Here is a 16,231-nt window from a genome sequence, read left to right as displayed (position 1 = left end):
CAAATACCGCATTGCTTCTGTCAATAGCGGAGAGCGTGGTGCTTGCGCTGCGGTGCCTGTTTTGATCAGGATTTGATGCTGTTTGAAAAACATATATAAAAAGCAATTCTTTAGGGTAATAAGATTAATAAAAATTCCTTCAATGAATCCTCAAGATCAGCAGCTTTTGATTTCTCAGAGAGCTCAGCTGCTGCCTTTCATTAAATATTCCATTTCATACTTTTTCTTCTAGAGCCTGTTCAGGGCTTTCAGTGTCCCTGCACGTGTAAAATGAAATAATAATTTGTACCTGCAAGACAGAGGGAATGGAAATCGAATGCCTGGAGGATTGTTTTGATGAGGGCTGCTCAAGATTTTGTTTGAAATCTAATATCAAAGGACAGGGAAATGAGTTCAGTTACACGACTGGCAGAGGGGGCAGCAAGTAAGGGAGATGTTACCAGCCTCGTACTTTGCATCTGTGCTGGTCTGTGTGCGTGCTCGCTTCCCATTTCATTTTTCAGGAAGTAGGGCATGAAATTAAGCCTGGAAGGTCATTTTTTTCCATGGATGCTGTTTAGAAATTAGTAACAAGAGCATATCTGATTACACAGGCAATGACAGTAAATTTTTTTCCAATCCATTATACGGTGGTAATAATTATATGTACTGTGTTGATCGATGATACAATTAAATAAATTAACATATTTTCAGTCAAATAAAGAGCTGAAGATTACATTTCCTTGAAGACTTAATTTCCCTAAGTATCACAAAGCACAATTAGTTTTCCTTTTTTTTTTTTTTAATGAAATTGGCATGAAAAATGTAATAATCGCTGCTTCCAACAAAGGTCTCTGCAGAGGAAGGGTGATAAGGGAGGGAGCCTCATCAGCCAGCTGTAATAAGGGCTTCACAGACCGGGTAACAGCCGCGTTGTGCTGCTGCGGGCAGGAGAGCGCACAGCAGCTCTGCAGATAGAGACGATAAGACTGAATAAGATGCGCTCTTAAAGCCCAGCAGGGGTGCGTTTGTGGGCGGTAGGACGCCTGGCCGAAGTGGAAGGGCAGAGCGCTGCCTGTTGCTTCAGATGCAGCAGGAGCTTCCCAACAGCGGGACCAAGAGGGGATGGAGGGTACGTGTGGCCATTCTGGGTGCACCAAGCCAATCCTTTGCATCGCCGTTCACTTCTGCGGCGTTCAGGAATGGTCCCAAACCAGGTGCTTCATGGTTCCTTTTTTTTTTTTTTTTTTCCTTTTAACAAGCAACTAACTTAAACTGGGCCACCGGTAGGAGCAGCTTTAGACCAATGTGCGGAATCACCCTGTGTTTGACAGGCATGACAGGGCTGTGTTACATTTAACCAAGACTTCTCTATGAGCTCCCACCTGCAGCTGCTGCACTGCAGCCTGGCTTCTGCAACCCAGGGCTGAAATCAAGATTGGTGATAGAGGCCGGGACCTTTAAGAAGAATTTGGGAGAACTAATGGGCATCAAACCCTGGCAGGTCTCTCTTCCTCTTTGTAAACAGGAAATTGGCCTGTCCTAAATAAAAGACCTGTTAGTGCAATGTGAATGTGTCACCTCGATGCTGCAGTGATCCCAGATTTCCACCACAAAAAGGGTCCTGAAAGGCCTTTTGTTTCTTTAGAGAGGGAAGCAAGAAAAGCATTTACTCCATCAACCTTTGGTGAATACCAGCCTGTAAGAGATGAGTCCACGAGACCTGGACAGGCTGGAGAGCTGGGCCGACGGGAACCTCATGAAATTGAACAAGAGCAAGGGCAAGGTCCTGCACGTGGGGAGGAACAACCCCACGCACCAGTACAGGCTGGGGGCTGAACTACTGGAAAGTGGCTCTGTTGAGAAGGACCTGGGAGCGCTGGTGGGCAGCAAGGTGACCATGAGCCAGCACTGTGCCCTTGTGGCCAAGAAGGCCAACGGTGCCCTGGGGTGCATTAAAAGGAGTGTGGCCAGCAGGTCGAGGGAGTTTATCCTCCCCCTCTACTCTGCCCTAGTGAGGCCACATCTGGAGTGCTGTGTCCAGTTTGAGGTCCCCCAGTTTAAGAATGATGTGGAACTGCTTGAGCAAGTCCCGCGGAGAGCTACCAAGATGTTCAGGGATCTGGAGCATCTCCCTTATGAGGAAAGGCTGAGACCTGGGTTTGTTCATCCTGGAGAAGAGAAGACTAAGGGGGGATCTCATCAATACCTATAAATGTCTAAAGGGCAGGTGTCAAGAGGATGGGACTGGACTCTTTTCAGTGGTGCCCAACGACAGGACAAGGGGCAATGGGCACGAGTTGGAACACAGGAAGCTCCACCTGAACATGAGGACAAACCCCTTCCCTGTGCGGGTGCCAGAGCAGGGGCACAGGCTGCCCAGGGAGGCTGTGGGGTCCCTTCCCTGGAGACATTCACACCCCGCCTGGACGCGTTCCTGTGCCCCTGCTCTGGGTGTGCCTGCTCAAGCAGGGGGGTTGGATGAGATGATCTCCAGAGGTCCCTTCCAACCCCCGCCATTCTGCGAGTCTGTGGTTTACATGCTTGTTAATTAACAAACTCAAATGCAGTTTCATGTGTAAATTAACATCTGGAGAAATAAGGGTGTGAGCTGTAGTCACCAGCCAGATCACCCGTCTTGCTTTTCTGGGCTCCTTTTCTCTCTCGTCTCCAGGAGGGATCACGTGAAGGTGCCTGTGTAGCTTTGCCTGTCTGCTCCCGCTAGCTGCGGTCTCCTGACACAAACTCGCACAATGAAAGTGCTCACCGCCTGATCGAAATCCTTCCATCAGAAAAACCCACTTGTTGAAAACTATGCAAATAGTTTATAGTCACATTAAATAAAAATAACATCATGACCCAATGATGCTCTTTTTCTCCTACAGCAGAGGGGCGAAACCAAGTTTAGGCGAAGCAAAATGACAGCAAAAAGGCAGCTGTGCTGGTCAGGTCCTGCTCCTAACGCCAGGTAGACGACAGTCTATGCAACGTCCTGTCTGCAGAGGAGGAACCAGCATTTTGGGAATTCATATAACTATCACATGAACTACATATTGCTGAGCCCTGAGTGCCAGGAGCCCAGCGCACAAGTAAGTCCGCAGGCTGTGTAAACAGCAGCAGCGGATGTAGCCTGAAAAAACCCGGTGTGTTCAGTGGCCGCATCATCCCACAGCTCAGATTTGCTTTGTAAGGCGGATGCACATAATTCTGCTCCTCACTAGCCTCTCTCGGCCCCAGTAGAAAATTTTACACTAGTTTTACTGTTGTAAAGGCAGAGAATCAGACCAGCACTGCATGTCTTTGCAGGCATCACTTCCTACCCCTTCAGCAGCCTGATTTTGGCCAGCGTTGAGGAGCCACTAGCAGGGCTGGGGAGGTGGAGAGTTGGGAAACCTCTGTCCCAGCAGCCCTTACTTGCATGTTCCTGGTACCTCTGGTCCTACTGAGATCGTCCCCTGTGCCATTTATAACAGGAGCAGTGCATGGCATTACGTGTACTTCATCAAAGAAGAGGAATAATTAACACAAAAAATGGGCCGAGGAGTGTTCAAAGAACTTCTACACCAAAAAGAATTCCAGTGGCCAGAGGAGAAAAACAGGAAATAGAAACTGTAAAGTATCAAGATTTTATTGTTTTTTTCTATATATATACTTTTAAGTTTTAAATGAGACAGTATTTTTCAAAACAGCAGCAAGCAGAACGTACAAGTTGAGAAAAGTGGCAGCGCAGGTAACTCTGGTTGGCTAATGCCCGGTCATGTACAAGGCGTACATTGGGGTTTTTTTTTTTTTGAGCACCTTTTGTGTTTTTTTTTTTCTTGGTTTAAGTGTACAGTAAGGCAGTGGTTTTTCAATAAGGAATATATATATATTTATATTTATATATATTTTCAATCATCACTGTGAATTCTTCTTACATGCAAATTAAATAAAATGTACAACTTGAAAATGTTACATCGGTAGGCAGTTTTCCCAAAGCAAAGCTTCTAATAGAAGGCAAATACGGACACCACAAAGTTAAAAAAGAGAAAGGCGGCGTAAGAAGCCGACCGGCAGGCGCTATTGACAGGACAGCTTGAGCAGAGAAGATTGGGATTCCAGTGACAACTTCTCCTGTTGCTGGCAAGGCGAGAAAGAAGGGATGGTTATTAACAGATGTCTCCAGCCAACTGCCTCGAGAGGATTCACTCTAACCTGAGAAGCTCCACGTCAAAGAGGAGAGTAGCATTGGGAGGGATGACCCCAGGGTGGCCTGTGGCTCCATAGGCCATCTCGGGTGTGCAGGTCAGCTTTGCTCTTTGTCCTAAGCTCATCTGGGTTTTGGATGTCGGAAAAAAGAAAAGACGAAAAAAAATAAACCAGTATTAGGAAGAAAACAAAGCACAAATCACTACGTGGCAGATTTACAGAATTACGGAGTGTTGGGACCATCAGGTTAATCTTTCAGCTTCAAGCTGGAGCTGCCACGAACAGCTCAGAGGAAGCCCTCCTTACTCCTGGCTTCTCGTGGCAGTTATTTGAATTGCCAGAGCCAGTCTGGGAGTCACACAGGCTTTTTAATGCATGCTTTGGCCCGTACTGCCTACGCTGGAGCCAGCTGTAGGAGGTGTGAGTTCCTTCTGCGGAGCACAGGGTACATGTAACACCATCAGCAGGCGTTAGGAAAAGGCTCTCAGGAACAGACAGGACCAGAGCTTCGATTTCGTGCGAGATCAGTGCCGAAACACCGTTCAGCTTCTGAAAAGTGTTCAGCAACATTTTTCCTTCTTCAGCCACCACAAGGGACAACTTCAGAACCATTGCTCAAATGCTAATGCTGTGGGCACCCAACCTTCTGCTGTTGGGCAGATGCAAAGCAAACGCTGATGCAATCCTACTTAAAAGAGGTGCTTAATTCCCTAAACTCAGCCCAAGCCCGAGGGCCCGAGGGCACCTCAGGTGCTGCTTATTCGGGCAGTGAGCCCTTGCCCCTGGGATGGACAGAAATGCTGATTCCCTCGCTCCAGGTGAGCTCTGGAGAGAACGGTGCTCACTGAGATTTGGGGTATCAAGAGTGAAACCCCTGCTCTTCCAACAGAGTACTCTGGGGTGGTGCATTTTCAAACCACTATTCAAGTGCCAGACACTGGTGGCTGAATATTCATTGGCCAAGAACGAATCCCTGATTTGAAGCAGTGATTTTAACTCAGACCTCTCTCCCAAGATGGAGCATATCTCTGGCCTACAGACTATGTGTTATTGCCTGTAGAATTTTTTCAGGTCCTACAAAATATGCCAAAGCTACAGCTTTGATACTTAGGTGAAAGAAAAATGCGAATATGAACTTCCCCACATTCCGGGAATATTTATATGCTGGGGCTGAGGGTACAAGAGCAGAGGGCCTCCCTGGGCCCTGCTGGGGTTTGCGTGGGGCAGGCTGGCTGCTGCTCTGACAGGTCACTGCAAGCCAGACAGCTGCTGAGTCACGCACGGGTTTTAGGCACGGGGCAACCTTGAACTGTCAGAAGCTGAGCAGAGAAATGCAGAAGCTGCTGACATCTGACAGTCATTAAACCAAGGTTTGAAAAAAATCTGCATGCCAGACATAGTGAACTGCTTTCTTCCAAGTGCTTTGTGTCAGTCACGCACCCCAAACCCCTCAATTCCCTCGGGTGGACGGAGAGAGCCACAAGCTTGGCTTCAGTCAGCGATCCACTAGGAGGAGCAGGAGGGCAGCGAGTCGCCACACTGATGACTGGAATGGCTTTCGGCCACTTATTAATTAAGGGACAGGAGTCAGGGAGCAAGAGCAGTCAAGGACGGGATGAACTGATTCACCCAGCGCTTGATGCCACTGCTTCATCTGCACCGGCTGCTGGTTTCTACAGCACCCTGGGGTCGGGACCTCCTCTTAGGCCTTATTGCAAAGCAAATACTGAGGAGTGCAACTCAAAACCTTGAGAGGAATGTGGGTGTTTTTCAGAGAGTCTAGGATTCCTCAAATCAAGTTCTGCTTCTCTGCTGGAGAGAGGGGAATGCTTGCATTGCTTCCTCCATAGGGCTGGAAACCATTTTCTCTTCCATCCCTCTCTGGAAAAGCATGGTGCCATCATTCCTCAGTATACTGCTTCTTATTTTGCATTCCTCCCTTCCTTCTGTTTAAGCTTAAGAAGTTGTTCCTGTTACAGTTGTTCCTATAATAGTATTTGAGCAGTTTCCTCCTACAGTGAGCTCTAGGACCCCAAAACAGGGAGCCACGAGGAATGTGCACCCTGACCTCATTCACGCTTGCACTTGAGCAGCCTGACTTGAGCACTCCTCACACTGGGAGCCCTCGCAAAGCAAGAGCTGGCGATGAATTGCACTGTGGCTCTTTTAAGGTTTTACTGTGTTGGCACTCAAACGGTAAATAATGGAGGGCAGTTTTCTTTTTCTCAGCGTAGGGTTGGTCAGTGAATGTTCAGTTTTGTAGCTGGAAGCCTGAAATCATAAAAATTTAACAGTGCAGTTTGGTACCTTATTCAGTAAGGGTTAAAATTTGTAGCTTGGTCATGGCTGTCATCAAAAACAGCAGCTTAGATTTTTATAGAGTAGCTGAATAGAAGCTACTCCATAAAACGCTGCCACCTGGAACATTTTAGAGGCTGCTGTTGTCTATTTGCGGAGCTGCCCATGGGAAAGGGATGGGGCTTATGTGGCACGTTGGCCCCTGGGGAGGGGACGTGACCCCTCCCCTCCCAAATGCATACCACGTGGAAAGCCTCACGAGCAGGGGATGTTCCTGGATGGACAGAGAACTACGGGAAATACTGTGCTCGAATGGACCATGCTTTCAGAAAACCGCTCTGTATCCTACACGGTGACTTCCACTTGGTCTTGTCACCGGTGCATTGGGCACTGCTGTGCTCACACACCCTCCAGCTGGCTTGAAGTTCAGCCAGGATCATTTCTTTGTACCTGTGTAACACCTTCTTCAAATCCCTTAATGACTTCTTGCCTGCCAATCTTGAACCTGAAAGGCTTGTTTCTGTCTCTGGAGGAATCAAACTTCTTTCCATTCTGCAGCATTCCTGCCAAAACAAGACACACAGTTTCAGTCTGAGCTACATCTAAATTTAAGTGTTGGGGGGGGGAGGGAAGGAGTGAAAAATTAATGTCTTGGTCACAACAGCTGCTCATTTCCATTTTAACTTTGAGGCCTCATACAAAATGGGTAAGGCAGGAGAGGCAAACACAGTGGTGCCATATTGTTACCTTTGCCTTCAGGTAATTTAGGTTCTAAAATGGAAACATTCTTATTATTGTTCTTAATGCAACAGGTTATAGCGCATATCGTACCAAACGTTGCACAGAGCTACAGAAGAGCTGTTGCTCGCACAGTGGTGCTTCCCGGCTAAGTAGGTAAAAGCCAGCAAGGAACAAGTGGGAAGCAGCAGAAGAGAGAATCCCAACGCAGGTGCCTGGTTCAGGCCTACTCCTAAACACAAAAAAGCTCCCTAAACCAAGCCTACAGACAAAGAAGCCAAATTTAACAGAAATTTTACTAGGTTTACTTCCTGTTAAATACTTACCATTTATTTTAAGGTATTCTTTTAACAGCGTAACTAACTAAAGGGGACAGCCCTTGCGGCATACCTGTCGGGTAACCGGGGGGCTGTTGCTGTGTGTGGCCCAAAGCTCACCACAAGCCAACGGGAGCTTTCCACCCACTTCAAAGGGTGGGGATGTAGATTCACGTTTGGGAACTCTTGAGCCAAATTTGCTGCCAGGTAAACGTCTGCAAGTACAGAGCAGCAGCTTTGACTTGTTCCTGCAAATTTGTACCAGAATACCTAGAAGGAATATTTGGTTCCTTGGACTGTTCGCCATCCCTGCTTGATTTACTCAGGAGTACTAGAGTAGCGTGCATTACACAAACGTGGCTGTTCCACACCACGCACGTGAAACTTCTACACAACGTTACAACCGCATGTGCCTCGTCCTTACTCAGACGGAACGGAAAAGACCCTGCATTCAAAAAACTCATTCTTTATATTTTCATCAGCCATAAGAGAGAGTCACAGGAATACCCTACTCATTGGACCTGATGATCCTAGAGGTCTTTTCCAACCTTAGTGATTCTATGATTCCTTTTGGTGGGCACCACAAGTGCTTCAACCCATAGATTATGAACACATGCCCAGATCCTACAGCAAATGGATAAACCTTCACAGAGCACTACATGATTAGGTATTCTCACTCTCTTTTCAAACAGTGGATAATTATGGTAGCTTTCAACTTAGAAGTACCTGGTAATTGCTCTTTCAAAATGCTATACTCTGGATATTGCAAGGTTGGCCTGATATTTATATATGAAATAAATCCGTTCTTTGTAACGCTGTAGTGCCAATGTCCTGGGCATATACCACAACTCTCCTGTGCAAGGTACTGTACAAAGAAAAGTTCATTAATAAGCAAATATCTGAGAAAGTTTCAGGCTGAAAACAATGGTACCAAGCACAGCTTTGACAGAAGATGCTGAAAAATACTGCCTTCATGATCCAGTATGAAAAACACAGTCTTAGGACCTTCTTTTCATTAGAGTAGTTATATTAATAGACCAGTTTGATGCACAAGGTTTATTTTTTCAGTGAAAACCATCAGTTATTGTCCAAACAACAACAAAAAAAGACATATTTTGCTTGCTTAAAAAGTCTGTGTTATGAATCAAAGGTAACTGTAAAGAAATGTGCCAGAATGAAAAACAAAGAAAGACTAAAAGGGTAGGATTCATCTTACCAACCTTTATGCTTCTAAGATGTGGCCAGCTACTTTTGAGCTAATTTCTCGGCTTCCCTCTATAATCAAGTCAGAGATAAAAGCACTTTCACGGGGCAATTTGTCCAACCAAATCTAGGCATCTACATTAGGACATAATGAATTGCATCCTAGCAGTGCCTATTTCTTTGCAATGAATGCAAGGGAAGTCCAAACAACCAGCTCAGACATAGATGCCTCCAAATTCATTAGTAGTTAAATCAGTGGCGAGGGCATTCTGGACTTGCAGTAATGAGTACACAGCATTTGATTGTTCCAGTAGGGTTCCACGGCTAGATATTTTACATCAATATTAAAACCAAATGCTGTATTAAGGCAAATTAGCTGAGCAAGTCCGACATTAGTCAAAGCGGTACACTTCAGGGGTGCGTGTGAGAGTGTTTAAGGCCTTAGGAGGAAAATCATGGAACAGCCTGCCCATAAGGTATGTTTCATAACGTTCACCATTAGCGCTTGTCATATTCCTTAAGATTTTCACAGTATAACAACGAGGTATTTAACTTACGCTCCGATGCAAGTACATACACGTATTCTGCAATGCATCGGCTCAGTGACATCCGTAAACCCCCTCCATGCAGGCTGGGAAGCCGCACCAGCTGCCTGCACAAGGCTTTCTAGTTACAGACAAACATGGGTTCGTTTGTAATGTAGAAAACCAGCCTGAACACGGAGGAGGGCAGGCAGGGAGAAGCAGCTCGGGGTGAACTCGCAGGCGTATCATATAATCCTTTTTGAAGTATTTGATCTTAAATTTAAATGGCAGTCCTCCGTCACTGCAATTTTATTTTTAAACACATCATAAAAGCTTATGATTCTATGAAATGGAAGGACACTATTGCAGAATCCCAATATTTAATAGTTTTAATATTAAAAGTACTGTTATTACAGTCTGCATGTTCAAAGCAGCCCAAGGAGGTAGAAGAAAATATTTTGTTATAAAAAAGCCTCAGCCTGTAAGTTCAGATTTAGATGCGAAGTTCCACAACACTTTAGCATGCTTTCATTTCATTTTGTAACTAAAGCCTCTTAAAATACTTAGCTTAAAGGTCTGACGGTTTACTAAATGCCACACATCAAACTGGCAGCAGAACCAGAATTAACTGTTCAGAGATCCTGACAACAGCTACTGGACAATGTTTCCCATTTAAATTAATGTTTCTATCTGCCCATGAGCTTGCTGGTCTAATACGTATCATATAAAAACTGACTCCTATTTCACTGTTGAACGCCTCTAGAAGATGCGTTAGGCCTTGTAGGAAAAAACAGGCTGCTTCTCCTATGTTTACAGCAACATCCTATTTTCAGCAACGGCTGAAAATTCATCAGGTGATGAATTCAGGAACGTAACGTCCTCTGCCATCGCCCCACCTCATGGCTTTTGGAGGACAAACTGGGATTCAGAGCGTCAGGTGTGTCCATATTCACCGAAGCTCTGGTGGGAGGGTCAATTTTTATGACTGCCCTTTAAATGCACATCTAGTTTAGAAATGAGTCAGAGTCCCCATGTGCCCTGGAGAAGTTCCGATCTGGATTTAGATCTGAACTTTAGATCTTTTTTATCTCTCTATTTCTGAAAGTTAGAGTCGACTATTCAGGCTCCTGGGAGCTAAACCAGCGTTAACGTTTTATTTTCTCTCTTGCTAATGCATCAATTGATTTTCTTTTTGTGAAAAAACTTATCTGGTTAATATTCTTCAACAGGACGGATGCCCATCTCCGGTGTGCTAGCACCTTCATTTATCTAGCTAACAAGAAGAAAACCCCCACAACCTGGAACTGAACAATGACATTGTTTTGCTAAGTCAGAACAATCAACAAGAGTTTTGACTGAGGAAAGACGACGAGATGCTGATATACTTACTTGTTATAATAACCTTACATTTGATTCTGAAAGGTAACGAACATTGTACTAAAATAATTAATTGTACAAAGTCAGTTATCAGAATATTGTGCGGATTCGAAAACATTCTGATCTACAAGGGGTCCTAACTAATAGCTACGTTTTAAAAATTAGGTGGCTGTAGAAAAGGAGACGTTTCAGATCATGGGTCCTGCTGAATCACTGAAGTTCAGCTCATCAAAGCTGAAGATCAAAGAACAGACAAATCACTTTGTTAAGGAACATGACTGGGGTCCATCTAAACTGCCAATAATACAATGCCATTTGGACTAAAACAGCAGTGAAAACAAAACTTCAGTCTAGGTTTAACACAAGCTATTATTTCTTATTAAAACTTAGGTGTGTCTGCACTACTCTTCTAACATGAATTAACTACCTGAGGTCAGTCAACTTCAGCTAAGATCACATCATTTAAGTCTGTTTCCTAAGGGGAGAGGACTAACGGCACTGTCTGTACTTGCCCTGTAACTTCTGAATCTTTTAGCCAATTTCAGCCAAGTTTGAGAGAGAAGTAGAGTTCATACTGACATAAAGACCCTATGCGTGTAATGAAAAGAAATCCTGTAAGTACCTGTACCAAGAGAAAGGCTCAATATTTATTTGTTATCAGACAACCTGTATTATGGAGGAGAGGTCAGGAATGGAAAGAAACGAATGCTGCAGCTGGCCCACCGTCTACAATCCTTTTTACCAGAGGGTTCCTTCACCTGAGAATGATTCAGCTGGGAATTCAACCAACCACATTACACAAATTCACAGAACCAGCCCAGCTATTTAGACACCTAACTTACACCTATGGTCCCAACAAAGCCATGCCCCAAAGCATGCCCAAACCATTATCTACACAGAAGATGGGTGGAGAGAGAGAACACCAACGGCCCCGCCTAGATAGCCCGTCAAGCTTAGGTGCCTGAATCTGGAAAATCTATGTGTTAAGTTCCACTGCTAACGTTAGCCATCTCAAAGGTAGAAACTGTCTCAGCCTGTCATCTAGGCTCCTTCTACAGTTAATGAAGAAGGAGAGGTGTCTCCAAGCATCATTCATCCCACCTGGGTTTAGATGTCAGGACTGCAATAACCTCTTGGAATTGTTTATCATTCTCAGTCAACTAACTTACAAAAGTTAAAAAAGTTAACAACATTCATTTCCAACGCTGGACCGCCAGCTTTTTATAGAGCCCTAGTGAGTAGGTATTATATTATCCATCCATACCTAAATGAAGCAGACCAAATTGCATCCCAGGCTTCACTGGCTCAAGTGGCTACTGAATTATCTGTCTTTGCAGTGTTGACACATTCTGGGAATCAGAATATGGAGATCCTAATACAGGACAAATCCCTTGATTTCACTATTTGCTCTCCTTTTATCCTGTACAATGGGATTCACTTACCTCACAAGTATTAAGGGAATAAATTGAACAGGTGGCTTTCAAAAAACAGCAACATTAATCTGCAAATAATTCCATTACCTTATTTTTTCAAACTGTAGTTACCTGCAGAATATAAAGGCAATACATAGTCTTGAAGACAGCTTCTTTCTGAACATGTGTGGCAGCAGAAAGAGGGGCAGATATTCAGAAGGACTTTCTAGGACACTATCCTGTTTCATTTTATGGAGACCAGAGGTTCTTTGGGGCAGGGACTATATTTTTATGCCCTTTAATGCAACCACCTTTCCAATCATGCCTTGTAAGAAATCTGTGCTGTTATAAACTTGTCATTTGGTTTGGTTCCTCAGACTCTTGGAGGCAGCATTTGCTGCATTTAGGGTTGCTGTGGGTTAAGAATTTTTTGTCTCAAGTGTTTCTTTTTTTCCTTAAAATATATTGGGTTTATGTCAAAATATACCAATATTCTGTCAGAAGAATGTCAAAATGGCTGGAAATTAGAATAGAATAGAATCATTCAGGTTAGAAAAGACCTCTAAGATCATCAGGTCCAACCTTCAACCCAACACTACCATGTCTCCTAAACCATGCCCTGAAGTGCTGTGTCTACACGTCTTTTAAATACCTCCAGGGATGGTGACTCCCCCACCTCTCTGGGCAGCCTGTTCCAATGCCTGACCACTCTTTCAGTAAAGAAATTTTTCCTAATACCCAATCTAAACCTCCCCTGACACAGCTTGAGGCCATTTCCTCTCATTCTGTTGCTAGTGACCTGGGAGAAAAGACCAACCCCCACCTCACTACAGCCTCCTATAGAATCATAGGACATAAAAATTCCGATTTTTCCCCCCACTTACTTACAATCTGTAACTATTACTAATACACACTTTCAGTCTGGAAAATGTATTATTGGGAAGTTTCCAGAAACTGTACAAAAAGCCTTTGTGTCAACACTGACACCTTCACAGTGTATAGAGGAAGCCACAGTTCAGCAAAGCAGAGGAGTTCAGCATAATCGCATAGGGGTGATGGGAGAAACGCATCCATAAAGTCACAGATCACATCCCAGGTTGATTTACACCAGCAGAACTCCACTGATTTCCATGCTGTTATTTGCATTTTACATTAAAATAGATCAGTTCCCTTCAGGACTCAGTTCTGACGTACTGCAGTAAAGCAGGACAACTCCTCTGCGTTCAGTGCATTCCCCCTTAGCTCACGGCCGAGTCTCCTGCTAACATGCCTGAAAAACTTGTGGTTTCCCATCAGGAACAAGAACAGTTCCCATGTCTTAGTGTTAAATGGGGAGATCTGGGCATCACTTTTCTAGGCAAATACAGTTGGTGCCTTGTGTTTCTGCTTCCCAGGGAAATGCCTAGAGGACCTAACATGCCTCAGCTCTCCAGCTCATTCCATCAGAATCCAGGTCTGCGTAAGCCGGATATCTCACACCTCTTACATCTTCATTTGCCATTTTATTATTACCTCAAAACGCAGGTCACTGTTTTACACCTTTTCATCACAACAACAGCTCCCAGTAATCTGTTCTTATACCTGGCCATGAGCCTCCTTCCAAACAACCACGCAGTAAGTAGCATATACCTCTGATTTCCTTGATTTGACTCCAAGTAAACTCTTTCCTGGACAAATTTGGTGTCTCATCAATTTTACTGATGAAAATTGTTTCCGTCAGAAGTGATAATTGCTGTAATGCAAATAACGAAAGAGTGTTGAATGTGAGCTGAAGGATGCTTTCATTTCCTATGCTACATTTGGATGCAGGGCCATCTTACTGTGTCCTGTACGGGGACGTTGGCCACTGAACTGAGAAAGGAGGCATGGCTTTTCAAGGGAAGGGTTCAACAACAAAGGTTTAGTACCACTGTAAAGACAAACTCAGTTTTTTCCTGCTAACATTTCCTCTGCTTAACAAAAACAAAGCCTTATGAGGAAAAAAGGATTTGCTGGCTTAGACTGTATTTTTTCTGACAGTTTACAGCCACTTAAGAGAAAAAACATTAATCCTTTTAAGGGACTTTTCAGTCTAGAGGGATAATAGTTGAAGAGACTGGGGGTGCATCTCTGCAGTGTATCAGCTCTTTACCACATTTTTTTTGTTGTTTAAAAAGGCAACAGCAATGATTTGAATGTGCCATTTGTTGCCATGACAAACAATCACTGACTCAAAGTACAGAAATTGGAAATGGATAGCGGTGGTGGTCACTTCTTAGTTCCTGTTACCACAGTGCACTTCAGTAATGTTTGATCTTTTCACCATAAGCAGCCTTGCTGCTTCATTTTCTTCATGTATTATATACTCATATATCTTTAATGTGGAGTAAGAGCAACACAATCAATTATTTATTACGCAGCTGACAGCATGCAATGAAGACGCAACAGACAACTATTCAATAATGCATTACTATGCACTATATATCACTGTTGCGTCCAACTACAAGACAATATGAAAGAGCTTTGCACTTAGCTTGACTTCACAGCCAAGAAAATTACATGCAATTGTCTAGTTCACTCTACGGAAAGGCATTATTCTGTCCTAACGGCTTGATAGATTTGCATATTTCTAAAAGAGAAGAGAAAGTAGATTTAACCTCAAGGAAGATATGAGACTCAATAAGCATATTCTACACGAATTGTAAGGAGACCAAAACAATTCCTCTGGTATCCTGTTCCTTAAAACAGTAATTTTATTTTAGGGTTTGATTCTGTTACCATTACAAAGTTCAGCTGTAAAATATACATGCTCTGCAGCATGAGGCAAATTTCATTTGAATGAGTGTGGCAGAATCAGGTCAATCTGGGTATGCTAATGAGTAGGACAACAGATGTCTAAAGCAACATTTTAGAGAGAATGTATTACTACAGAAATACTTTGCATCTCTACCCCTACATGCCATGTCCTGTAACACAGGTTCTGGAAGGAGAGGGAACGTTCCTGACTGGGCTAGGCCTTTCTGTCCCTGTCCTCTGGCACCATCCAAGAAGCACAAAGAGCAGTTCAAGAGCACTGCTGGAATACAAAGAAGACATTTTGCAAGATTTCGCACCCGAACACATGCAGGAGAGCTTGGCCAAAGAATTCTGGCCATCTAGTGCACCAAGATAATAGGCCAATTCAATTAATCTCTTTTTTTTCTTCTTGGCTTCATTCTCAGTCTCATCCAATGCCACAACACACACATGTATTTCCTTCCCCCCATTTCTGTTTTATGATTGCCAATGCAATGGTGGTATGGATTTGGTATTTTAGCCTGTAGCACAGATGACCTTCCACTGGGAAGTTACGCACTTCAGCAGGGGTTAAACCTCACTGAAACAGGTGAACATGATACCCAGCAGACTTCCAGCGTGTGGCACACGAAGGGTCCAAGCTAGGTCAGCAAAGCTTCTGAATACAGATCTGGGTGCAGAGAGCATGGAAAAACACCACGGAAAGCAGAAAAGGATCTTCAGACATTTCTTGGGAAAGCTCTGAGCATGGCTCTGAGATCACGAAGGAGGGGTTTTGGGAGGAAAGAACTACCTTCCCTACCAGTTAATTCCTCCTCTGCTCAGGGAAAGGGGATGTTGAATGACCTGCCAGAAGAAACACCTTCCCAACCCAATGTAACAATACTGCATCAGCAGTTAGCTGTGCTCTAATGACGAGCTGTTCCCAGATTGGGCATCCTTTGTTTTTCAGCTAGCTAGACTTCCAGTGTGTGCCTCCATTTCCTTCTGAATAAAATCTGTGCTGAAATCTTCGTTTATCAGTGAAACACTTCAGATTCCCTTGGCTAGAGCTAGCAAGAGCTAGTGAAAAATCCACCCATCTCTACTAGGGCACTGGATTAAGAGGCTGTGCATATGAAAAGAGAATAAATTTGAACATGGAAAAAGTATGTTCTTAATGTGTTGCCACTTAACACCAACATGTTAAATGGCATTTTGGCTTTTGGGGCATTTGGAACTGAAAAATAGCATTTCTCCCCACATCCCTTATGAATAACTGCTCCTTCTCTCCTGCAGGCCTGCTTACCCTGTTCTTTGTCACATCCAACTTTCTTAACACCTAGCATGGCCATACCTCATTCACTGAGGAGCATTTGTCATCTTGACAAACACAGCAACCATCTAATGTCGTGCAAAGGACTTACCAACTATGTTCTCA

The 16,231-nt window shown here is 44.0% G+C and overlaps 1 protein-coding gene across 1 annotated transcript in view; it reads right to left on the bottom strand.

Annotated features, from left to right (window-relative positions):
• Positions 1-3,589: 3,589 nt before the first annotated feature.
• FKBP1B (FKBP prolyl isomerase 1B) overlaps positions 3,590-16,231 on the bottom strand; it is a 47,907-nt gene continuing 35,265 nt past the window's right edge. The window contains exons 3-4 of the mRNA XM_064448143.1: positions 6,916-7,028; positions 3,590-4,292 (exon numbers count right to left, since the gene is read on the bottom strand). Of these exons, the coding sequence (XP_064304213.1) occupies positions 4,164-4,292; positions 6,916-7,028 (242 nt within the window). The 3' untranslated portion in view covers positions 3,590-4,163. The remainder of the gene's footprint in view (positions 4,293-6,915; positions 7,029-16,231) is intronic.

Source organism: Phalacrocorax carbo, chromosome 3, assembly GCF_963921805.1.
Source record: "Phalacrocorax carbo chromosome 3, bPhaCar2.1, whole genome shotgun sequence".
Classification (NCBI taxonomy): Eukaryota; Metazoa; Chordata; class Aves; order Suliformes; family Phalacrocoracidae; genus Phalacrocorax; species Phalacrocorax carbo.
The sequence above is the reverse complement of the archived record's forward strand: the minus strand, read 5'-3'. Positions and strand labels throughout refer to the sequence as shown.